Source organism: Pituophis catenifer, unplaced genomic scaffold, assembly GCF_029215685.1.
Source record: "Pituophis catenifer annectens isolate HBS135680 unplaced genomic scaffold, rPitCat1.0.hap2 SCAF_3, whole genome shotgun sequence".
Taxonomy (NCBI): domain Eukaryota; kingdom Metazoa; phylum Chordata; class Lepidosauria; order Squamata; family Colubridae; genus Pituophis; species Pituophis catenifer.
Genome location: NW_027256883.1, coordinates 49,279,773 through 49,306,340, shown reverse-complemented (window position 1 = coordinate 49,306,340; position 26,568 = coordinate 49,279,773). Strand labels below are relative to the sequence as shown.

The following is a 26,568-nucleotide window of genomic DNA, read 5'->3' as shown; positions in this document are numbered from 1 at the left end:
GGCACCCCCAACACAAGTGACATCGAGCTGGCCATGCCCACCACAGCCACACCCATTCCAGTCCCCCAAAGTCAAATACAACCCTGATGCGGCCCTCAATGAAATCCTTGACACCCCTGCTTTAGGTTATTGCACTGAATAAGAATGGAAACTGTACTTCTGACATAATACTATCTAATTTCAGTATCTTCTAAATCTGAACATTTGTCAACATTCAATCATTTGGCATTTGCAAATTATTCCTGGACCAATTGTTATTTTTTCTCCTTTACTGTCTTCATGAATCATTATTCAGCTTATACTGAAGACTATAAATAGCTTAAGAGAAAGACTAAATAAAAACCTTGGTTTGTCAAGTTGGGCACAGGAAAGTATTATACAGAGAATAATTTTTAATGATTAAGATTTTACAGATTCGATAACTCGCTCATACTGTTTTATTAGGAAGCAGAAATAACATTTGGAATGGTAAAGAGGAAGACACATTACAAATAATGTAATAATGTTATGATTATGGGTAAGAAAAGAAATACTTTTCAGCATTTTATACAAAAATCTGACATATAACCAGAAAGGAAGAACAATAGCTCCCATTGCTTGGTGTTGGAAAGGACAGGATTGCTATTTTACTGTTAATATTTATTATATTTCAATTCCGTTTGTCTTTTATTGTAGAGTTCATGGCATAAAACAAAGGTTCCTAACAGGTCTTCCAAACCAGCTTAGCTTCAGCAAAATCATAATGCCTTCAGATCATGTCTACAATGATTGACATGAATGAGAATGGCCAGTGTGAATGAACTGATTAAATTGCTCACAACTCTAATTTATACCAAGGTAAATGAGGCATGAAATATAGCCTGTATGGCAGTCACCATATTCTTCCTTAGATTGTTTTTCTATAGGTTTGAACTACAAATGCTCATTTTGATAGTTTTATTCTCATGAGAGAAATTGTACTTTTTAATGTATCAGCATTAAAAAAGAAATAGAATTATATCAAATACAAGCATTATCAACATTATTTTGAGGACTCTGCATCAATTTGAGTGCTGAATAATTAGTGCTGGATGCCTCAAAATTATTATCAAGTCATCTCTATGGAAACAAGCAGAAAGCCTACATTTATAGCTGCAACAAGTCTCTTGTATCAATACCCTCTATATGCTACATCCTCTTCAGGTATTAAAATTATATGAAAGTTGAATGTTGGCTTTGGGTATGCCTTAGGACCAATATTCATTATTATATTCATAGACCACAGTGACCTTTTCAAACATAGGTAAATGGAATCAGTTACTGGTGCCTTTATCTTTTTCTGTTATAATCATGGGGAATATTTATATTTGCATAAATCATTTTTGATTGAAGAAAATGTCAGGCAATCCTTGGAGAACAGCTATTTTTGGGTCCCTGTATATTGTGCTCACAATAAGCTTGCCTGGATCATGAATGAACAAAAATCTATTCATTCCCCCACCAGAAAAATAAAAAAATCTGCTAGCCTTCTCCTCTACCATCAGTTCTTATGTTATCTCTGTGTGTATTTGATCACATTTGCTTAGGTGTTTGGGAGTAAAAATCTGAGAGGCAGCTATAGGAAAGTCATAATGAGGCAAGACTAATTATTAAAAAAAAAAACCCTCAATATTCCTGTATATATCAGTTTTGTGATAACACGGCAGTAAATCTACACGCAGAAAAGCCACATGACAAAAAGTTAAGAGTCAATGTAGAGGATGAAGTTATAGTAGGGGCTTTCAATGCCCTTTAGTTTTATATGAAATTAAGTACTAAAATTGATTAAAGGGAGGGTGCAGTGAAAAATTCCATCTCCTCCCCCATGGTAATAAAAAAAAAAAACACTATTCCCATTGGCTGCAGAAGTATGGCTGTGGTTTCCAATGTAATAATACCAGTTATGTTGTGGATTTCAAAGAAAACCTGTTTTTTGGCTTTGGGGGAAATGCTTAAAGAAGCATATGTTCTGTTCTATGAGACCTGAAAGAATTACCACAATATTTCAAAAATACATAAAGTATATTTGCGGAAGATCTATATATAGTTTAATGAAATCCGTGAAGGAGATGAAATTACATAGTGAGAAAAGACTGTCTTCTTTTTTATTGTTTTATTGAAAGAAGCGGTTGTGAGGCCCCTCCTCAAGAAGCCCTCTCTGGATCCAGCTGTTTTGGCTAACTATCGTCCAGTCTCCAACCTTCGCTTTGTTGCAAAGGTTGTTGAGAGTGTGGTGGCGCAACAGCTTCCCCGGTACCTGGATGAAGCTGTCTATCTAGACCCGCTCCAGTCCGGCTTCCGGCCTGGGCACAGCACGGAAACGGCATTGGTCGCGTTGGTGGATGATCTCTGGAGGGCTCGGGATAGGGGTTGCTCCTCTGTCCTGGTCCTGTTAGACCTCTCAGCGGCTTTTGATACCATCGACCATGGTATCATGTTGCACCGGTTGGCGGGGTTGGGGGTGGGGGGCACCGTTCTGCGGTGGTTCTCCTCCTACCTCTCTGACCGGTCGCAATCTGTGTTGACGGGGGGGCAGCGGTCGACCCCGAGGCACCTTGCTTGTGGGGTGCCACAAGGGTCGGTCCTCTCGCCCCTTCTGTTCAACATTTATGTAAAGCCGCTGGGTGAGATCATCCGTGGCTTTGGGGTGGAGTTCCATCAGTACGCTGATGACACCCAGCTGTACATCTCCACCCCAGGCCACCCCAACGATGCCCTTGAAGTGATGTCCCAGTGCCTGGAGGCCGTGCGGGCCTGGATGGGGAGAAACAGGCTCCGACTCAACCCCTCCAAGACCGAGTGGCTGTGGCTTCCAGCGTCCCGATATAGCCAGCTGACGCCATCGCTGGCTATTGGGGGCGAATCACTCGCCCCCACGGAGAGGGCTCGCAACTTGGGCGTCCTCCTGGACGCACGGCTGTCTTTAGAAGATCATTTGACGGCCGTGGCCAGGGGGGCTTTTTATCAGGTTCGCCTGATACACCAGCTGCGCCCCTTTCTAGATCGGGACTCTCTACGCACAGTCACTCAGGCACTAGTCATTTCCCGCCTGGACTACTGCAACGCTCTCTACATGGGGCTCCCCCTGGGGTGCACCCGGAGGCTCCAGCTGGTCCAGAACGCGGCCGCGCGGGGGATTATGGGGGCGACGAGGCGCTCCCATGTGACACCTCTCCTGCGCGAGCTGCACTGGCTCCCAGTGGTCTTCCGGGTGCGCTTCAAGGTGTTGGTGACCACCTTTAAAGCGCTCCATGGCTTAGGGCCAGGGTACTTACGAGACCGCCTTCTGCCACCAATAGCCTCCCACCGGCCAGTACGCTCGCACAGAGTGGGCCTCCTCAGGGTGCCGTCCGCCAGACAATGTCGGCTGGCGACCCCCAGGGGGAGAGCCTTCTCTGTGGCGGCGCCCACCCTCTGGAACAACCTTCCCCCAGAGTTACGTATAATAACAGACCTCCGGATTTTTCGTCGGGCCCTGAAAACCTATTTATTTCAACAAGCTGGGCTGGCCTGAGTTAAATTTTAAATTGATTTTAAATTGGGTTATCTTAATTTCGGCCAAAACATTTAATTATTTTAATATTGTTCTTAAATTTTGTATGCTTTGTTTTTATCTTGGCTGTGCACCGCCCTGAGTCCTATTTGGAGAAGGGCGGTATAGAAATTTAATAAATAAATAAATAAATAAATTATAGAAAACAAATAATAGCCAAATACAATGTTATTTATACAACAGGAACTATAATTTATTAATACTGTAATAACTAAATTAAAGACAATGCTCACTTAAACTTTTGAGTTATAGAATAGTCGTCATCTTACCTTCGCTAAGAAATTCCAAGCTAAATATTGTCCTGAGGAGATGCTGTTTTTAAGTTTCATAGTATGTAAAGTCAGAAGAAATCCCAGAAATCCACTGTGGTGGGTAGTAGAAAAATGTATTAGTTGAGTTTTTGTGTTCAAATAAGATCCTTAAAAGACAAGTTAATGTTTTTTAGAGATAAGCAACAACAATCCTATGTTTCTATCACTTTTCCATCACATATGGAAAGCTTTAAAACAGCTTTCCCACCATGGTGTCCTCCAGATGTATTGGATATTATTTCCCAAAATTGATTATGGCAGCATGGTCTCTGGCACCATGTTAGGGAAAGATGCTTTAGATTTCATAAAGAATCCCATCAAGTAAGGCAGGACAAAGAATTTCCTGCATTCCTTCTCCCTTTGCAGGACCATTCCAATTCTGGAACAGATTGTGGTGGGAGAAATTAAGATACAAGGAGAATGTCCAATCAGCTCTTCTGTTTTGCTGGCAGCAGCACCTAGTGACAGAACTTTGCTTAAAGATGCTTTATTTGGTTGGGAAAAGGATTCTGTAGAGAATACAGTAGTCTTCCCATCTTTAAACCATAGTTCAAATCTTATTCAGCTATTCAGTTCACTGGGAGATATTACAGAGTCACTATTTTTCAGGAGGCAATTCTTGAAATTTTAAAATCATGTCTTCTAAACCAGGGGCTCCCAAACCCCGGTCCAAGGCTTGGTACCAGTCTGCAGCCATTGGGAACTAGGCTGCACAAGCAGCAGGCAAGTGCATGAAGCTGCCTTTGTGCAAGCGGTGCACACGCATCTGAAACCATCCCCTCCCTATCGCTGCCACCAATCTGCAGAGCTAGAAAGGTTGGGGACTGCTGCTCTAAAGCATCTCTCAATGGAAAAGGGCCAGAATACAAATGGTATGCTTCTATACTCAAAATAAAGGTAATCCTTGAATTACAATCACTTGTTCAGTGTGGAATGGGACAACTCGCCATAGCCAACTTACCATGGTCAATTTGCCATAGCCAATTTGCTGCGGCCAACTTGCCACAGCCAACTTGTTGCAAGACAACTTGTCATGGCCAACTCATCTTGGGACAACCTGCTGCGGGATAATTCAACAATTAAATTAAATTAAATTAAATTAAATTAAATTAAGATAATTAAAATATTATTTTAACTTTCACATTTGACAACCTTTCTTTAATGATTCTATTTGACTATTTCTTCGATATTAATGTAACTCTTGTCCTGTAGCGAGTTGTTCCATGGTGAGTTCCATGGTGAGTTGGCCTGTGGTGAGTTGCCGTGGCAAATTATCATAGCATAGACCCTGTTCAATAATCATTCAAAATTACAATGGCACTAAATGAGTGATACATATGTCCTGTCTGTAGAGTTGTGGCTGTCACATTGTCTCAATGGTCACATGATTGCAATCCAGGCACTTGGTACCCAATTTGCAATTGCAACAGTGTAGTAAAGTACAGTCATTTCACAACTTCTGATATTCCCTGAGCAAACTCAGTGGGAAAGCTGGCAGGTTGTTGGATGTTGCTCCCACTGCTTTTTCACCTGCCTGCACTCCATCAAGCCTGCTTCTGGCATCACCCGCAGTACCTGCAACCCACCTGCACTCAGAGCCTGCCTACAGTATCCCTCCCCACCCCACCAACAGCATTTGTGCACCCACTGGCCTGCTTGCCTGTGTCTCTGGCTTCTTCCCTCTTAATGACTCACACAGTCCTAGGGTTATTCCAGCACCAGATCTGCAGGATTGCCATCATTAAGTGATGCAGTCACGTAACATTGCACTTTACAACCTACTGCTTAGCAACAGAAATTCTGGTCCCAGTTGCCATCAGGACAAATAAATCTATTTTTAACTCAAGAGGTAGCTGAAAAATGCCTCAAAAATGTCAGAGCTGGGCATTTTTAACTAACATTATTAATAACTGCTTCAATCTAGTAAGAATAACTTTTAGAAGCATGCTTCAACAAGACTGAATGAAGGGACAAAATGATTTAAAAATTAACATTTAGACTGCATCCTGTTGGGGGCAATATGCTGATTCTGTAAACCGCTTAGAGAGGGCTGTAAAGCAGTATATAAGTCCAAGTGCTATTGCTATTACTTCTGAATAGACACGTGTTGGGATTTTGGTCTAATTCACTTGAATGAACTTTTCCTGTGTTGGTGCCTTTTATGAGTGCTGCACTATAACTTGTATAATCCCCAGCAAATTGTTATACAGCCTTTTGCTGCAAATAATCCTATAGTTTATTCACATTATACTGTTTGGCATATTTTGAAGAAAACATTTGATTAAATTTCAGATTAGTATGATGCATCACTGTGGAGCAATAATTGAATGCTTTGATCATATTTGAGCCTAGAAAAAAAGAAGCACCTTTAAATAATAGCTCATCAAAAATATAATACTTTGTTTCCCACCCATATCATAAGATCTGACTTGAAGCCTGAAAAGTTACCTGGCAAGGCAACTGCTGTGAAAGATGTAAAAGTACAGGAGTGGAAATTCCAAGGCACTGAAGAGATCACCTAAGAAATAAAATCATATTTTTAGTTTTTTAAAAAATCGGCACCAGTATTTGGTTGCTCTGTTGAAAAATGGACAGAAGAGAGGAACTCAACATTGTAAAACTGGAATTGAATGGCTTGTTCTTGGTTTTAACATGATTTTTATCACTTCAGTAATTTGCCACTGCTCTTACATTTCATTCTCTTTCTCATCAGTCTGAAATCAGGTGGTAAAAAAGGAAGAATGCCATTTAAGGAATTTGTTTCTACTTTAAAAGTGTTTGTATTTTCCATGGAAATTCATGAGCAAGACTCCCATTTATAATTATGGTCGTTCAGGGAGTAATTTGTTTTCCACTGACTATATTCATTCATTTTTGCTCCATATGATGCCATAGGAAATACTTGCAAGCAATGACTATTTCCTTCTATCACTTTGAATTGTTGTAAAGAGAAGAAGAAACTGCAAAGATAGGGAGGAAGAAGATACAAATTGGATTGCCATTTTAGGGTTTCATAAAGGAGGGACTTGTTAAGGTATATCTGAGAATACATTGCACAAAAGAGGTGTTCTTCAATAGCGTTGTATGTTAAATGTATTCTGTCTCCTAAAAATCAGAGATTTTTGTGCTCTTTGAAGAACACAGTAGTCATTGACATATGACCACAACTGAGCTCAAAATTTCCATTGCAAAGCAACACGGTTGTTAAGTGAGTTTTGTCTCATTTTATGACTTTTCTTGCCACAATTTTTAAGTGAATCACTGAAAGTTAAGTTAGTAACTCAATTGTTAAGTGAATCTAGCTTCCCCATTGACTTTGCTTCTCATGAGGTCGCAAAGGGGATTACATGACCGTGGGACAATGCAACCATCATAAATACATGCCAAGTGTCCACATTTGACCATGGGGATGCTGCAATGGTCGTAAGTGTGAAAAACAGTCATAAATCACTTTTTTCAGTGCCATAATTTCAAACAATCACTGAACAAATGGTTGTAAATTGAGTACTACTTGTAATCAGATTCCCTCAAGATTTACAAATTTCCACTATCTTTCCCTAAATAGCAGACAAGAAAATGTATTAGTCATAGGGGAAAATTAGGAATAAATGTAAGAATTTATAGAAAAGTTTGATAAGACAATAGAAGTCAATTTATTTTGCACCTGCCCATGTTTGTCATCTGGATAAATAAAGCCTTGCCCATTTTTTAAAAAAATTGCTGAAACAAAAGATTTCCAACTCTGTGTATCCCTTAAAATGGCCTGTCCTAATATTTGAGGGAATCTGGGACATGCAGATTCAATACATTTGGAGAGAAGGCCATGTCTCAATAGCTAGCTTGTTTTGGATAACAGAACTGGAAGGAACTTTGGAGGTCTTCTAGTTGTTGGCTAAGAGCCATATCAATTGTAAACTAAAGACTTGTCTTTTTTCCCCATTTAATCATGTTCAGTTCTCTGAAACTGCCTGGACAAGTCCATGAAGTTTCCTTTTTTAGAAGTAATTTGTCATTGCCTGCTTCCTAAGGCTAAGAGAAAGTAGCTAATCCAAGGTTATCCAGCAAGCTGAGGTAACTGGTCCAAGGTTACCCTCCTGCCTAAGGAGGAACTAGAACTCATAGTTTCCCAGTTTGCACAAAATTTGAATGCTTTATATTCTACAAATGGTTTATTTCACAAACTTTGGAGATCAAAAATTAAAAAAACTAAATTCTGTTTTATAGTAGGCTAGAAGTAAAAGCACCTTACTGGCAAATCTGAACTCTCTCCTTTGTAGACCATCAACAGAAAGAAAGCTATGCTTTTGGCTTGAAATGATCTACATTGTTCCCAAAAACTCTTGATGATGAAGAAGTGCTTGGTATAAAAGAAAAGACTTGGAACTGCTGTTCTGCAGGCAGGCAAGAGCCATGCTAGAGAGCAACAAGAGCTGACACCACTGTCTGTAAGACCCTGAGGAGTGGAGCACACTAAATGTAATCACAGTAGACAATTCTGATTCATAGGGTGAGCATTAAGTGTTATTTGTCAGTTGAGATGCAATCACGAACAATTCATTTTTTCAGACTCTCCTTCACATGAAGCTGCGCTGCAGTTTTTGGCCTCAGCATCAAACTGATGGTGCCCTCTAATGTGCACATATTCACAATATCTGCACAACATCTGCTATGCACGTGCAGCTCTCAAGTCATGCAATATCAGAGCATCTCTGGATTTGGCTTCAGGCTAATACTTTAAAAAGGAATAGAGTCCTGAGTGTGTAAAAATGATTCATATGTGTGGTTGGACACACACTCAAACTAAATTCCTAAATAGCATGCTTAAAGAAATAACATTATATCTGAAAAATTCACACATACATATCCCAATTGTAATTATTGATATTTTTACCTGTTGGGTGGGATGCAAAAGCCAGCATCACCACACTAGAAATAAAAGATGTAATTATTAATTTTAATATGCCAGTAGATAACCCATTATTTATTACAATACATTTCTTTAATCTAAGACTCCTCCATAGACCATTCTCGATTCATCTAAAAATATTCTCAAGATGGCTGTAGACTCTTTTGACTATTTTCTGATCCATCTGGGTACGAGAATTCTATAAATACAGCATGGTTCTATATTTGTAAGTCTAAGATTGCAGATACCGACAGAAAGACATTTGTTACAAATATAAGCAGCATTCCTGAATGTTGACACAAAAATATCCTTTTTCTAGGTCCATTTGATTCGCAGTATAGATTCCATGGAATGCAGCACAATTGCTCTGGGCCATCACATTATATCACATTCAATTCAGAATCCACTACTTTTTTATAACTAGCTGATAATGTATACAAAAATTGCTTTGGTGTTTCCATCAAAAGCTAATTAATTTAAAAAATAACACTAAATAAGATGAATGAGCAATATGAATATAGTAGGCATTAACTTAATGTTCATACAGTTATGAAGAGATGGTAAACATTCCATGTTTTTTCTTAATCAAGATATAACATACCTGAATGCATAGTTTATGTATTGTTGTTTAGAGATACTAAGGAGGGGGGAAAATAGTCAGTTACTTTAATGCTAGAACTCTGTCAAAACAATATTAATAATTCCTTAAATAATTAGATACACAAACATACACTTATTTGCTCTCAATTATGAGACTTCTTGAATCTGATTTAGGCGGGTTCTTTAATCTAACAGATACCTTGTTTTCCCAAAAATAAGACATCCCCTGATAAGAAGCCCAATTGGGCTTTTGAGTGCATGAGCTAAAATAAGCCTCCCTCGAAAATAAGCCCTCCCCAAAAATATTTAAATCAGAGCTGGAAATCAGGTAAGACGGCAAGAGGAATCCCATCTTGCTCCACGTGCCCCAAAATAATAAGACCTCCCCAAAAATAAGGCCAAGTGCTTATTTCGGGGTTCAAAACAATATAAGACAGGGTCTTATTTTCGGGGAAACATGGTACATGTTATTGACTATATCTTATGTGACATCTAGAGTTGTCTTGAAGATGAAAATGTTTCACCAAAATAGTTAAATACTCATGGTGGGTAGTTAACAAGAACTGGCAGAAGTTTAATCAAGCTGATCTTCCCATCATTTCTATGATAAGGTGACAGAAATTGCTAGAGTAGTGTTTCTAAAAAACTACAGATCAGGCTTTTCCACACATTTTTCACACACTGATCTAAAACAAGTATTTTTTTCCCTTCATACTAGAAAGTGAGATGTTTAATTGGTCTATAGAATTAGAAAAAGATCAACATTGTTTTCAGAGGTTGTCTTCACTCAAAAATATAGCCATCTCTAAATTATGTATTTATATTTCAATTATATTTTCAGGGAGTAAACAAATTATTTATCAAGCCTGTCTTATCTCTGTACTCTCTGTTGCCACTGACTTTGGCTTGAGAGATGGACAACTGATCTGGATGAGCAGGATGCATCTGTTGAAAGTGTCCTCCTATTATGAGGTGTAAAGGAAAAAGCCTGATGGAGGGTGTTCTTTGTGTGGACTCCTCTATTTTGGAATACGGTGTCTCTAGAAGCAAAGGTGACTCCCAAGCTCATTACCTGAAGGCAAATATAAATTTGGAATGTCTTTGAGTGGGGATTGGTTGTATGAACTTAATGAAATCAGAGTGGCTATTACTGTTTTCCATCAAATTATATATCATTTATTATGTTTTAGACCTGTACTCTGCCTGGCATCCCTCAGAACTGAGACAATCAATAAATTTTATACATAAATAAATCTACTTACACATTTTGTGCTCTAAAGTTTATTTAATTACCATAATGAATGGTAAGAATCTTCTACTGAGCAATGTTTCCATTCGTTATATCTATTGTTAATAGTGCTATCCTTTCAAAACAGGTTTTTCTAGATATGTTGGAACCACAAGTAACTTCCAAAATTTTCATCTACCACTGGATGGGTAAGGTAAGGTAAAGGAGTCCCTGCAGATTTTACTCTGCTAGTTGTTACCGACTATAAGTGGCAGTATTCATCTCCATTTCAAGGCCATTGAAACAGCACTGTCCAAAGACATTTCTGCGATCATGTGGCCAGCATGAAATCTCGGAACACAGTTACCTTCCCACCAAAATGGTACCTATTTATCTACTGGATAGGCCGGCTAAGAAATTCTGAGAATTTTAGTTTCAATACATCTCAAAGGGTATCAAACTATGGAAAGTTAGCTTATACTTGCAGAAGGCAATCATCAATTTCTTCCTTGTCTCCTTATTAATCCTTATTCGTATTTTATATTAAAAATGTAATTATAAAGAGCTAAAGAATATAATATTTTTTCCTTCTCCAGACCAGCTAGTGTTATTTTAAATAATCCATATTCAGAAAAAATAAAATCACCTTAGAGAATTTGGTTTCCACAACTTGTGAAATACTTTGTAAGCCCCTGTGAAAGAAAAAACACAAAGTGCTAATACACTTTTTCATTCTCTGGTACAGGTAAGGAATAGTTTCAAAAAAGGAGATACAGAATTATGGTTATTTGCCTGTATAAAAATCCTACCACCACAACAACTATATAATTCAGTGTAAAGTTGTACCAAACATGGATCTTTGGAGAGGACGAGGGGAGGGGAGGGGAGAGAGGAGAGGAGAGGAGAGGAGAGGAGAAATTTTCTATTCCATGATTTTCTGTTCCAGGAGAAAGTACAAAGACCATGCTTATGTCAGCCACCAGATACCATATGCAATAAAGACAGAAAAGTGAGACTCATAGCAAAGAGGTGCTATGCGTAGGCCAGAAAGTTGAATTATTTATTTGCTAATTTATTAAAAACTTACCAACACATAGTAGGTGTACGAGGGCCCAAAAATAGCCATCTATATCAAACTGCAAAATAAAATATCAAAGTGTCCTTTTTTCAAAATGTGATTGTTACAGTAAAGAATACTTTATTAATAAATAAAGCATCTTATGCATCACTTCACCACAGCAATAATCTGTTTTCATATCCAGTTATATAGAAAAAGCAAAACCAGCAATCTCATCTTTGGCCAAGTCTACCAAGAAGCAAGTCCAATATATTCCTAAAAGTTAATTCTAAATAAATTTTCAAGCATTAAGAATAAGGCAATACCCTCTGTCACAGAGAACAAATTCTTTTTAAAAAGTGCAAGACTGTTTTTGGCACATTTAAATTGCAGCAAGATGTAAAATGGAGAAGTGCCAAGGAATACTATATTAAAATGCATCCAATTTCAGGGGGTTAGATTATAAAATACATGCATTATTATACACAGTGAATCAGAAATGAAAAAATTAAACTACACAATGAAAATGATGTTCTGCATAAGTTTGAACTTCATTAAACTTCTTATTGCAATATGCAATACTTCTAAGGGGCCACAAATATATACACTTTTTGTAGACTTGCTTTGTTCCGCAGCATACCTGAAATGCAGTGGGCTAACATGCATGCTAACTGGAGAATTCTGGGAGTCGAAGTCCACACATGTTAAACTTGCCTAAGTTGAGAAACTCTGTTCTAGGTAAAATACTCCTTAATTCAAACCACTTGGTGAAGTTCATTCTGTCATTATTTCAGGCATCTGTTACAAGAGAGTTTGTGCTTTTCATAGCAAGTTCAGGATTTCTTTGAAAACAACTAACCTGTGGGTCATTGAAAGGCAGCCCTCCTGCGGCCAACAGAAGAATCAGCCCTCTGCAATTAAAGATGAAAAGGCCACTTAGCACCAGAGATTCCAAGAAATCATGCATTTCTATTTTGAACTGTGGTTAAAAATAATATATACTTTTTTATGTTAACATTTACTCTTCCTTCCAACAAGATAAGAAAGTGCATATGTCATTCCTGCCACAGTTTTTCTTAAATTTTCATAAAAATCCTTTGAAACAGTATCTGGTCCAAAATCCCCAGAGAACCTCATCAGAGTTTTCTTTCAAAAGTTGCTTTTTCAAAAGGCAACTGGACTGTTTTTTTTCCCCCGAGGAAGAGAATCTCCACAGACACGAATGCTAATGTACTAATTTAATCAGCCTGGCTTCAATCTTATATTTATCGTTGTATATTATTGTCGTTGTTGCTGTTGCTGTTGTTATAACATGGAAGCAAAAGTTGGACTTTGAAGAAACATGACAGAAAGAGTATTGATGCCTTTGAACACCTTTGAACTTTTAGTGTTGGACAACACTCTTGAGAATATCGTAGATAGCCAATATCTAAACCCCAACTTCAATTACACAAGTATTTGCCTCAACTGCGCTCACATTAGCCTTGCATTAACTGAATTTTGAGTTGCATTAAATATGATCTGGTATCAATTTACAAGTCACATTAAACTGAGTATTGCATTATTCAAACTTGCTCTCATCACCGTATAATATATGATGAACATTCCTAATTCTTTATTAAGTAGAGGATCAACTGTTTGGGTACTGTCTCTGTGAAATTCCATACATTTCCACATTGGACAAACATTGGAAATTTACCTGCAGAGTTTTAGGGTGGAGTTCTGCTGTTAAGAAAAAAAAATACAATAATATCAAAAACCTCACATTCAAAACATGATTAATGAAAGAAAACTTTACCATACATTTAAATGTCACCTGTTTTCTGATGGAATTCCAATTATTGTGATTACAGTAATAGAAGAACAAAACTTATTTTACCTCACAATCAGGAACATGTGCTAAGCTGTGAGAGTAACTAGTTCAAAGGTTACAACTTATTCAAAGATTTCAGGCTGTTTCCTTAGCATCGTCTCCAATATACTGGACTAGGCATCCAGTTGTCTACAGATCATATATATATATCTTAATTTTTTAAAAATAATCTCTAGAGATCCTATATATCACAATTCCAAATGCTGGTAGCAAACTTTCTATTACCAGCTACCCAAACAAATGAAAGAGAATGTGTCTCTTCCAAAGATTATATATATTCCACATTGTGGTAATACAATGCTTAGCAGATGCAAAAGTATTGCACCTAATGTGTTTGCATGCATTAATGTCTGAAATATTTAGCCTAAGAAAATATAGTTAACAAAGTGACTACAGAAACCTGATATACAGGGATATAAAGGCTATTTAATTAATTCTCCATACCTCTTTCTGCACTGAGACTTCCACTCCATAAAATATAACATCTGCAGCATTGTGTAAGGTAAGAAAGATAGGAATTGGCTGCCAGGAAAGAAAATGGGATCAATAAAGTTAGCATTGCAGTCCCTATAAATCAAGCTGCCCATCGCCTTCTGCCTAGGGGTAAAATGCTCCTGGTTTGGTCCGATTTGGCCGAACTGGTAGTGATGGCGGCTGGTGCTTTGGAGAACCAGTAGCGATGGCAGCGCGAGGTTCTGCCCACCCGCCTGGTTGTCATCTGGTTTTAACCAGGAAGTAACCTGTTTTTTACCCTCTGCACATGTGCATGCACTTCTGAACCAGTTGGGAAGGTAAGTAGATTTCACCCCTGCTTTTGCCCATCTGATGGCACTAAAAGGAGACATTTGATAGGACCTCTCAGAAGTCTTCCTTCAGTTTCCTTTGAAAAAGTTTGGTACACACTTGAAGACATCCAAGTTAGAAGTGAGGAAAGCAAGGACTTCTTTACACTCCCCTGATGCTCAGACCTATCACATGGTATCCCTGATGTGAGGAAAAGTTGCAGTGATTATAGGCCTGCCTCCATCTTTGAAAGAGATGGTGTTGTGACTATGTCAGCAGAGGCACTGATAGCCTGAGCCACCGAAAAGGAGAGATGGAATTGTATACGGTATAGTACCACAGATTTTCCCTGCTAACTCAACTTATTTTCTTATTCCAAAAATAGAATGGAAACATGGGAAGTTTGAAATACTGAATGTCTAGACAAATTAACTTATAAGAAAATCTTTTTAGATATGAGGTCTCTTTGAAGTGTTTTTCAATATTTTGACTCTAGCAAATGTTTTCAATAGACAATTTATTTGTTCTTCTATCATTCAAAGTTAACTAAAGATACAAAGCATGCTCAGAAGTGAGTACATCTAAGAGATCGCAGCAACAAAAGTTTTGTTTTAATTACCTGGGAACTTGTAAGAACTAGTATTAAAAGAAAACAAATGAACAAGGCACACAGATAACAAGCCTGAAAGAATCAGGAAAAGAAAAAAACAAATGAAAAAAGAACCAGCTCACAGCTCCACTGCTGGGCTTGTTGCCATATTTGTTGCTGAGAGAGAAGGAAGATCCATGGCTAAGCATGAGTTTTTTGAACTAGAGTACAATGAAAGGAAACACTAGAATAATGCTATCCTAGAAAATCTGACATCAGAATTTACATTTTTCCTTTTCTGCAGCCAAATTAACACATTTACATACACTCACCTTTCATCTCCCTTATGCTATTGGCTCTTCATAGGGCCAAGAGAAATGTTTTTCTGCCAACTATGGCTCCAGATTGCCCAGCTCAGCTAACTTTCACCAGATGTTTATTGTCCGATTGTCATTTTTGGTCCTTTTAGAGTCTTTAGGAAAGGAAATTATGTTGGACCGATCAGTTTCAGTTCCCATCTCTCTAAATCCATCATCTGATCAATTCATCTCAGCCAGATGAGGCTCCATCTCATAACAAACCTCAGACAAAGCAACAAGCAGCCCAACATATTCAGCATTCTGAATAATATCTGTGATATTTCAACTGCAGAAATGTCCTTTGTGATTCTCCTTGGTCTGAATCCTTTTGGGGGGAGGGATAATGAAGGGCTAAAGAAATTAAGACAAGGGCAGGAATTTGAGCCCAGTCCACTATTGACTTTCATGTTTTCATAACTTAGTACATAATTCTTGTATGAGTGGTTTGTAACCCAGATGTGTGTTTTTACTTAAGAACAACCATTGATTTAAAAGCCAGCAAGGTAATAAAGATGAATTTGACTAATTCATTGATGGAATTATTTTCACAATTATTATGTGTATTGGAGTAGCAACCTTTTGGGCACTACTTTATGAATGATATGGGACTGAAGGAACATCTTTCATATTCCATGCCACACATATTCAAAAACTGCAGTCAAATTGTACAGATTTTCTGCAGAATTGGAATTTACTGACTGTGTACTGCTTGTTCAATAAGCCCTATTATGACTTATAGAACTATCTATTCAATTTTCAATGTTCTACATGTGTCTTTAACTATGGTAATATTAATTACTTCAACCTTATATGACATTTGTAGTAAAACATTAATAAAAAGGCATGCCAAATACTATTTGAATATCTTACCAATCTAGATAATGCCCTGGAACCTGAATAAATAATACCCACAAAAAGTGCAGAAGCTGGAAGCCATGATAATACTTCAGACCTGTAACAAATAATAATAATCATCATCCTTCATTTATGTTCATATCATCAGATTCTATTTATGAACAACCTCAGAGAGTATCTTTTCTTCCTGAATAAAAATAATTTCAGCCAAAGAAAAATACAAGCATCACTTTGATTAGATGAGAATAAAATATGTGAGGTTAAAATAAATCCAAGTAAGTATGGTGTCTGAATAGTTTTGTAACACACAGGTCTGTGTCTGCATTTTCTGATAACTACCTTATTATTATTATAAGTATATATGTGTGTGTATGCATAAAATGTGAGTGTATTCAAATGACTTTATTAATATTGATATCATATTTTGTAAAGTGCCTTAAAATGTATTTCAAGAACACTGTGTAAGCAGTGTATTTATAAAAATATATTATAGTCAGACAAAGGGCAAACTCTTTCAATAAAATAAAAACATTTGCTTTATTGTTGACCATACTGAAAGTCCATATGATTTAAATCCAAGAGTTATGTATCAATCTAATTTACCTCATTTAGCTGACTGCTACCTGATTTATAGTTCAAATTATTAATTAACATATGCTGGAATCTCTTATTACTCTACAACCAGATAAGACTAATCATAAGTTTGAATATTATCATCCCTTTTAAGGACATTGGTCCAGATAAATTTCCTTAGGACCAATCGAGCAACAGTAATTACATTGTTGGTAAAATCCAATCAGATGCCTCCTTAAAATAATCAGAATCATCTGAGCTGGGAGAAAAATAAAACACCAGGCTTGAGAACAAGACCTCCATAGAGATCACTGACCACAGTGTGAAGTTTTAAGAATCCTTGGCCATATAAGAAGCAATGGAAAAGGGCACAAAAGTTGTTCCCATGATGTAACAACTGAATTCTGTACTGCCAAGAGGGTTGGAAAGAATGTCTACAACTACAGGAAATGCTTTAGCAGCAATCCTACTTATGGGCCAAACCATACAATGGTGAAAATCAGCGTGCTATAATGACTATGTACCGTAGAAGCTCTGGGCTGTGTATTTTTAACATGTAAGGAAGAAATATGTAATACTGCACAAACAGAAAGCGTCACTGTATCAGTGACTTGGGGATGACAGATCAAAATTGCAGTTCTATTATTATTTTTTCACAATGAAGCTTGCCAAAACCTGTTCAATAAACAAGTCAGAAGCATCAATAATAAAAAAAAAAAATCAGTACCCAAACAAAAAGCTATTCCAGGCTTCCTTTGTTAATGAGCTTAAAAGCCAAGTTCATTTAGAAACTATTTAAGGTTGCTATATAAGTAGGTTCCTTCTTTGCCTGTTCATTCAGAGAAACAGAATGGAAAAGAAACATTTCAAAGAATATACCTATGTAAAAGCAAACTTTCAATTGTTGGATATTTCAATTCATGCTACACTTATAGAAAATAAATTATGAAATATTATAAAAGGATATTTTGCAATGTTATTGCGATTAATAAAGAGAAAATTAGTAATGTAAAAGATAATTAAACTGAAAATTAATTTAAAATTCACAATTATCTCAATTTCACACTGCAGCTCAGAAACAATTATAAAACTGTGGATCATAAAAGAGTATAGAAAAACGTATGAAAAGAATTACAAATATACCATATTAGTTTTTTTTAATGCATACATTTAAAGAAACATCCATCCAAATAAAATAATTGCAATTCCAGTGAATCAAATATAACATGAATAAAAATAAGAAATGAAAAGAAATCCAAAATGGCTCATTCAACCATTCCTCATTCTTAGCATAAAGGCAAAGCATGTTTTGAAGAAAGCAAATGGCAAAAATGGTTGAAGAGAGGTCTAAAAAAAGTTCCTCTTCCTTTCAAATATACAGAACATAGATGCTTTTATTGCTAAACTATAGCATAACAGTCGGTATTCTTTGGCTTAAATTATACTGACATCTAGTGGGGTAAAACTCATAGCTCCAAGTCTACAAAAATAGAGTGAAGAAAATGATGAACAAAGTGACTGACATGTTTTGAAATTTAAGGGAATACCACCAGTCAAAAGGCATTGTGCAGCTATTCCAAATTGCAGTATTTTACATGGAATAAAACATGACAAAAACCGAGTGAAAAACCATGAAAAAATTGTAAGAGGAAGAAAAAGTTGTCTCTTAAACCCCTAAAATGAGATTAACAATTTTATTAAATTGTTAATACAAGTCTGGAAGCATCCAATCTGTTTTTTAATACCACAATTTGGTGTTTTATTTGCATATAAATAACCACCGCCCATATCTACTTTCAGGTACAACTAAAATGATAATGCTAACAGGAATCAATATGAATCCCTTACTACTTATAGAATGTTTAAAAATTTGAATAATTGGCTGAAAATAGTTTCATATTTCTAAGGTAGCCAGCATAAATTTATGTATTTAACATTAAACTTGATTTTCCTTCCCCAGGGAACCTGGCCTTCATCAAATAATAACCCAAATTAAAAATATTGTGAAGAGTTTTTCACTGAAGGGCCTGGATGAAATGTTGCTGATATTCTAGAAACAGGGTTTATTATGCTTGCTAGTGTTTTTAGATCTAGATAGCATCTGATACTCAAAAGCAGATTTTTATGGAGTTGAATAATCTCCTCAATGTTAATGACAATTTTAGTGGTAGAAAAACACTCATGGTACATATATCCTGCAACATACGTGACCAAAAGAGCCTTGGTGGCGCAGCAGACTAAAGTAACACCAGCTGCCTGCAATTACTGCAAGTTCAAATCTCACCAGGCTTAAGGTTGACTCAGCCTTCCATCCTTTCGAGGTAGGTAAAATGAGGACCCGGTTTGTGGGGGAAATAAGCTGACTTTGTATAAAAAAGAACACCGCTTGGGGGGGGGGCAAAAGTCCTACTAAGCAGGTATATACAAAAGTATGAAGGCTATTGCTTAACGCATTGTAAGCCGCCCTGAGTCTCCGGAAAAGGGCGGCATATAAATCGAACCAATAAATAAATAAATAAATAAATAAATAGGAACTAAAAATTTCATGAATGTAGGAGAAAAGTCATAGATGTTAAAAGGGTCAAGATGGCAAGGACAACATGATCAAAACTCTTTTGTTTTCATTTTATTGCACATAAAACATCCCAATAACAAAAGCAAGTTTAAAAAAAAGTCTTTTTAAAAAAATTCACTTCAGAATTCTTGCAATATTAAGGGAGGCGGAATGGGAATACAATCAAAGTACATGGTAAATTAATATCTCTCTCAATGGATATTACTCCAAATATTTTACTTCAGAGACTATCTATTAATATTGGTTTATTTATTTATGCTGCATTTTCACCTATACCTTGAACTGCTGCTAATCTCAACCCAGCCGATTTTCCAGGAAACATGTAAGAGAATTCCACCAACAAGTGTCTGCCACCTGAACAACACATGTAAAAAAATATAAGTTAAAAAAATTGTGTGATATTTATAATTTGTAATGGAGGCTTCTGGATTCTGAACAATGTATCAGATGCAAAATTTCTGTTTCTAGCACCAGAGGCTTTGTGCTTTTTTTATCTCAGAATGTGCTGCTGTTGCCATTCATATGGATTCCTGCTGCTTTTATTATTATTATTAGGGGTTTTTTTTTTCAATTATTTGAGAGCTTAGGAACAAAGTTATCCATCTAATTCAGTAATGTAGGAGCCCTTACAACTTTTGTCTTTCCTAGGCCTGCACTGAGATATTAGTGGTAGAGTGTGGACAAGTTGCATGGAAAGCATATGTCCAATAACAACAACGAACAATAACCACTCCTTATCAAAAACATATATTTGTAAATGACACAGAAAACATTTTTATATTTCTACCTGTTTCCCTGAAAATAAGACATCCCCTGATAATAAGCCCAATTGGGCTTTTGAGTGCATGGCAATAAGGCCAAGCGCTTATTTTAGGGTTCAAAAAAATATAAGACAGGGTCTTATTTTCAGGGAAACACGGTACCACATGTGATGAAAGACTGAGCCCTTTCTTCTGGGAGTAAGATGATCAAATTAAATCATAAAGTTGATACATTGAGTAAGTCAGTGGTGGGTTCCACTTACCTTCGCTACCGGTTCAGAACCAGGAGAACGCGCATGCACGCGCTTGCTTCGTTCACGCACAGCGCTTCTGCGCATGCGCAGAGCATCTGTGATGACGTCAGGCCAGAGCCTCCCGCCACCGCCACTACTGGTTTGCCCGAACCGAGGGGAACCGATAGAAACCCACCACTAGAACTTATGAGTAAGTACCAACTAGAAATAAGCAGTATGAACTGAGAGACCAGATACAGAATGACAAATAAATTTCAAACCATTTTCATCTTGTTTTTGTAAAGAGACAGATGAGAAAAAGTCTTCAGTAGTTTAGTATGGCACGCAAACCATGTTTGCACATCACATCTACAGAACATGATAGTCTTGCTTATTGCTGATCAAAAGAAGTAAAAATAAAGGATGCATACATTATTCCCACAACTTACTGTTTGTTAGGATATCAGGACATCATGTAATGATACAATATAATATAGCATGGAGGATCAGCAATCAGGCTTAGTGATTGGAAATGTAGTCCAGAAGGATACTACCGGTAGGTAAGTGTAATACTGTAAGAGCTCTCCAAGTGAGGAAAAATAGCAATTGCAATACGTGCAATACAAAGATTAGCTTCTCTCTGGTTCAATGCCAATTGATTAAATACTTCTTTTCCATGTATATATGAAATTATGCTTACCCTTGAAAAAGTGTTGGATAAGTGAATTTCAGGACAGATAGGACATACTGAAAAAAAATCAGAAAATACAACTTTATATATTATCTACACACATGCATGAAAATATATTTTATAGAAATCATAGCATACTTTTATGACCCAATAGGCATAGTGGGAATGTGGACTAGGCCATTCACACAAAAGATCTGCCACTATGAGTATGGACAGTCACAACCTCCAGAAGGTTGTATTTGTTCCTTACCACTTTTACTAGTACTTGAGATGTTGTCTTTTCCCCCAATATTTTATTGAAAATTATATTATACAGATAAAACTAACAGTACAACCAGAAATATATTAAAAAGTCAAACTTTAAAAAGAGCAGAAAAAGAAAAAAGAGTAAAAAAGAAAAATAAGAAAAGGAAACCTCCTCCTTCATCTCCAGCAAATATAGTTGACATTAACAACTTATCACTATCTCTTAAAACAAAACCAACACCTCTTCATCCCATACATCACCCCAATTTTTATAAATCCATCTTTAAAACTTCATCTCTCTACATTATTCAGCAAGAATCCATTAAGGCTTATCAGAAATAACATTATTACAAACTGTATCTTCAACATCTGATTTGAATCCTTCCTTTCATATTTATCTCCATTTCTACCGTATTTAAACAGATAGCCCAATTTCCTCTCTTCATCCAGACATCATCATCCAATCCTAGTAAACATCATCCATTCCTAGTTAAAAAAGAAATAAACCCCATTAAACCAATTTTGTATTCTTTCTTCTTCCTCCCAATAGTCTTTAAATTCCTTAAAGAAAATTCTAATATTCTAACAAATTCTCATACTTTCTCTCTTCTCATCTCTTCTCTCAAAATTCTTGGCATCTTTGTCGCTTTTGTAATTCCAACATGGCAACTTTTATCACTTTTGTAAATCAAATGTACAAAAGTTATTTATATCACTCTTCTGGTTTATTTGTATGCTTTTTAAATATTAAATCATCATCCAGCTTCATTTCTAAATCATTTATTTCCATTTCTTTCTAACTAGCATTTTTTAATCCACCTGAAAGTCAATTTCAGTTTTATTCAGTGGGGTTTGTTCCTCTTCAGTAACATATTTTAATTCTGCTGTAGAGGTAAATAACCTTAAAACTTTCATTCATCATGTCCATTCAACAAAAAAATCTTTTAAGCTTAAACAAAGTCATCATATCAATTATTTCTAAGTATAAACACAATTCTTTCAATTAACTTCAAAGTTTTAAATCAAGCCCATCTGAGCCCTTAATCTATTTAAAACTTTCTAAAGCCATCATTAATCATCCTTCTGCTGTACATTCCAAAAACAAGTTTTGTTACATATGTTTATATTTTTAGTTAACCTTCTTGCTTTTAAAGGATCGAAAAAACTCACCCAATGATTTCAATAAAATTTGCCAGTCTGAACTTTCTCAATCTTTAAAAAAAAATCTTTAAAAAACAGCAAAAAAATCAAAACAAAATTAAATCCATAGAGATTAAGAGGTGAGCCTCGGTCAACCTTAAAGTTCATACAGGCGACATTAATGATTACAAGCACAATGAAATCCAGCAACTTCCTGCTAATTGCAAGCTAACTGCAAAAAAACAATTCCTGCCATCTGCTCACACAAAAAACCCAGCTGTCTGGAGTACCTATGGATAATCTTGCAATTTCTCCTTACTCTGGAGAGATTTTGGCAGACCAAACCTCATATTTGAGGACCATTTTCAGCCTATTCTAGAAGTGAGACCATGATGTCTCACTGGAAACTCCTCTTTTCTTTCTTTTCTGGATTTTTTTCATAGACCTCACTGGCCTGTAAAGCCTTATCATTTTTATTGGATAAAAAGATGTTTAAGTCAGTATGATATAATGGATTAGAAATTAGAAGATCATGAATTCTGATCAGTGGTGAAATGTAAAATTTGTTACTACCGGTTCTGTGGGCATGGCTTGGTGGTGGTGGTGGTGGTGGTAATGTGACTGAGTGGGTGTGGCCAACTTTTTTTTTTTTACTTTTAAAATCATTTTTTCTACAACCTCTTTGGCTGAAGAGGTTGTAAAAAAAATGCTTTTAAAGCCTCTGACGATCCCAGCTGACTTGCCTGATCAGCAAAGGCTTTTTTTTCTTTTAAAAACATTTTTTCTATAACCTCTTTGGCCGAAGAGGTTGTAGAAAAAATGTTTTTTTTTAATTAAATTTTATTAACATAAACAAACATAAAACACAAATACATGTAAACACTTATACATTAACAAAGAGTCAATCGACTAACTTCTAGAAAACCTTCGCATCGGTGATTAATGTCCATTTAACCAATTTTCCTTAATCATACTATTTACAAATTTGCTTATACCTTAATACATTCATTGAAGTTCAGCAGTATCTTTCTACAATCATATTAACCATTTATTTATACAATCCTATGGCTCATCTCATGTATCTATTTCTACAATTCTTGAGTTATGTTCTCCTAATGTCCTATGTTTAGAAAAAATGTTTTTAAAAGCCTCTGATGATCCCAGCTGAGCCATGCGATCATCAAAGGCTTTTTTTTTTTACTTTTAAAAGCATTTTTTCGGCCAAAGAAGTTGTAGAAAAAAATGCTTTTAACAATAAAAAAAAAGTCTCTGATGATTGCGCGGCTCAGCTGGGCAATGGGGGGGGAGGGAGTTTTGCTACTGGTTCTTTGAACTACCTGCCTCCATCGCTACCGGATCGGGCAATCCGGTCCAAACTGGGAGCATTTCACCCCGGATTCTGATCCACCCTTAGGCACAAAAGTCGGCTGGGCGATTTTAAGCTCATTACTTTTTCCAGCTCACCTCACTGGATTGTTGCTTTGGGGGCAGTGGTGGGTTGCCCCTGGTTCGGACCGGCTCGCAAGAACCAGTAGTAAAACTGGCAGGAGGACCTGCCCACTGCCCCAGATGTCATCATCGATTACCTGCGCATGTGCAGAAGCTTCTCCGTATGCGCAGAAGGCGCGCACACAAGCAAAGCAAGCACACGCATGAGATCCCGTTGCGAACCGGTAATAAAGGTAAGTAGAATCCACCCGTCTGGGGGAAATAGGAAGTGGGACAATTTATGTATGCCACCTAGACTTGTACAAAATAAAGGCAATATTGAAATCTAATGAATAATAATGGCTTGTCCATCGTCACTTTATGATAATTTAATGAATGCTCTCAGTATTACATTTTCAAATATACAGTTTTCAAAAAAAGTGAGGATACACCCAGGAAATGAAGTATGTCCATATACTTCATTTCCTGGGTGTATCCTCACTTTTTTTTGAAAACTGTATATTTGAAAATGTAATACTGAAAATGTAATACTGAGAGCATTCATTACATTATCATAAAGTGACCATGCGCAAGCCATACTTATGGAAGATATGGCTTCATGCTCAAAATTAGAAGCCAATAATTGTCTAACACAAAATTAGAAATCAATAATTATCTATTACACTACATCGTAATGAACACATTCCTCTCCCTATCATAGAATATATAGATCTACTTTTGTGAAATGAGAAAATGAGTTATTTGCAGTTAAAATACTATAAGAGCATAATTTTAAGGTGAAAGTCATGAAATACTGATTCAGTATAAAGAAAAATAAAGGGAAATAGTGAATAAGAGGCACATTAACTGACCATGTTGTTTAAGAGTATATACAGTGAACAAAGCCACATTTTGAGGGAAGAATCATCAATTGTATGCATGCTCCCCTCATTACTATATTAGACTTGTCATATCAAAATTATCTCCCAGGAGATAACAATGTTAAATTATAAGAACGTGTGCTGTGATTGAATGATGGGGTGGGGGTGGACTCTTCACAAGTTAAATAGTGGAACCAATTATCCACAAATTTTGGCTGGTTGGTCCCCTTCCCTGAAGATGTTCAAACAGAGGCTAGACAGCCCTCTGTTGAGGATTAATTTGAATTCCAGAAGTGTACTGGGCATTGGACTCAAGTCAATGATTATGAGATCAATATTAGTTTGATAGTGTGTGTGTGTGTGTGTGTGTGTGTGTGTGTGTGTGTGTGTATTTAAGAGATAAGCAAAAAATCTGATAGTTTCCTCCTTACTTGAAAATCTGTTGCGTAAGTAGAGTTGGATGCTTGAACTTGATATGACTTTTGTATAAGAGAAATCTGTTGCCTATTTTCAGCAACTTTGGTCTTATACTTAATTATTCCTAGTTTTTCCTAACATTTGAGATAAAAGGTTTTTCATTATCATACCTATATTAACTGACCAATACTTTACCTTATTAACTTCACTTTCCAGGTTTACATTGAACACCAAACTATAAATCAACTATATGAACCTCTGAATATACTAGATTGAAATGTGGTTGGCTGGTTTGTAGTTCAGTGTCAGACTCAGCTAGAGTTTACAGGTTTTACTAATATTTATTTACTAGTTTGTAATTCAGCATGTCAAACTCAGCTAGAGACAGTTTTTCTTTTACTAGGGCATTGACTTCTAGACTGCAGTCACTATCTGAGATATTAAGTCCCATTGAAGCTTGGAGAACTTATACAAATAGTGCATTTTTGTGAATGAAAAATGAAATCTTCCTTCGCAGACTGTCCTCTGCAGACGGTGGATTTCCCTTTCTTCTCTCCCACAATTCTCTTTGTCAGGCAGGATGCCGGATGGGCTGAATGAAGGACCCGCGGTGTTCAAATACAAAGCGCTACTCAGTCAGACTTCACCAAGCAGGTTTGAATCGTGGAGAAATACACATCGGGCAAGCCCTGAACTCCTCTGAAATGTTGAAATACCTAAGCGGACCACCCCAAACCCAACCAGAGGAAAAGGAATACATAATGATCAGTTTGTAATACTGTAGTTGGTAGCTCCTTCATCCTCACCTTGTTGGTGAAATAAGAACTCAAGTAGAACAAACAGAAAGCAAGACCAGTGGCGGGTCTCTTGAAAGGCATCAGTCAAAGCATGTCACCAGGCTTTAAAGCATCTCCGTCCGGCTGCATGTGGCTGCCATAACAGGGACACGTCGCTACTGCCTTTGCTCCAATGGACGCAAAGAAAAGGAGCCGAGAAACAGCCTTCTTAAAGGGGTAGCGCTCCCTCTAAGCAGCATTTCTCAACCTCCCTAGACTAGAGCATGCCGGCTGAGGAATTCTGGGAGTTGAAGTCCGCGTATCTCATAGTTGTCAAAGTTGAGAAATACTGCTTTAGAAAGCAGTATTTTGGACTCAGGACCTCTGAAAGCCAGCTGGGTGGCCTTAGGCCAATCACTCTCTCTCATCCCAACTTACCTCACAGGGTTGTTGTTGTGGGAAAATAGGAAGAAGGAGGAGTGTTAGATAAGGTAGCTGCCTTGAGTTATTTATAATAATAAAGGTGGGTTATAAATAAATAAATCAAATAAAAATGATCAAAGACACCTAAAGTTTGTGGGTTAATAACTATTGATACATATTGCATTAGAAATGCATGTTTACAGAGAAATGTAAACATTTATTTATTTGACTTTGTAGACACCCTGATAGCATCCTGGATGCACAGATGGGGTCTTGGAAACCGTCATAACTG

At 36.8% G+C, this 26,568-nt stretch overlaps 1 protein-coding gene across 1 annotated transcript in view; it reads right to left on the bottom strand.

The window, feature by feature from the left end:
• Positions 1 to 25,955, bottom strand: part of TMEM241 (transmembrane protein 241) — a 34,402-nt gene extending 8,447 nt beyond the window's left edge. Inside the window, exons 1-13 of the mRNA XM_070942343.1 lie at positions 25,884 to 25,955; positions 20,975 to 21,021; positions 19,557 to 19,634; positions 16,148 to 16,229; positions 13,991 to 14,068; positions 13,373 to 13,398; positions 12,533 to 12,584; positions 11,704 to 11,752; positions 11,263 to 11,308; positions 9,390 to 9,425; positions 8,774 to 8,808; positions 6,331 to 6,400; positions 3,841 to 3,934 (exon numbers count right to left, since the gene is read on the bottom strand). Coding sequence (XP_070798444.1) covers positions 3,841 to 3,934; positions 6,331 to 6,400; positions 8,774 to 8,808; positions 9,390 to 9,425; positions 11,263 to 11,308; positions 11,704 to 11,752; positions 12,533 to 12,584; positions 13,373 to 13,398; positions 13,991 to 14,068; positions 16,148 to 16,229; positions 19,557 to 19,634; positions 20,975 to 21,021; positions 25,884 to 25,955 — 765 coding nt within the window. The remainder of the gene's footprint in view (positions 1 to 3,840; positions 3,935 to 6,330; positions 6,401 to 8,773; positions 8,809 to 9,389; positions 9,426 to 11,262; positions 11,309 to 11,703; positions 11,753 to 12,532; positions 12,585 to 13,372; positions 13,399 to 13,990; positions 14,069 to 16,147; positions 16,230 to 19,556; positions 19,635 to 20,974; positions 21,022 to 25,883) is intronic.
• Between the last annotated feature and the right edge of the window lie 613 nt (positions 25,956 to 26,568).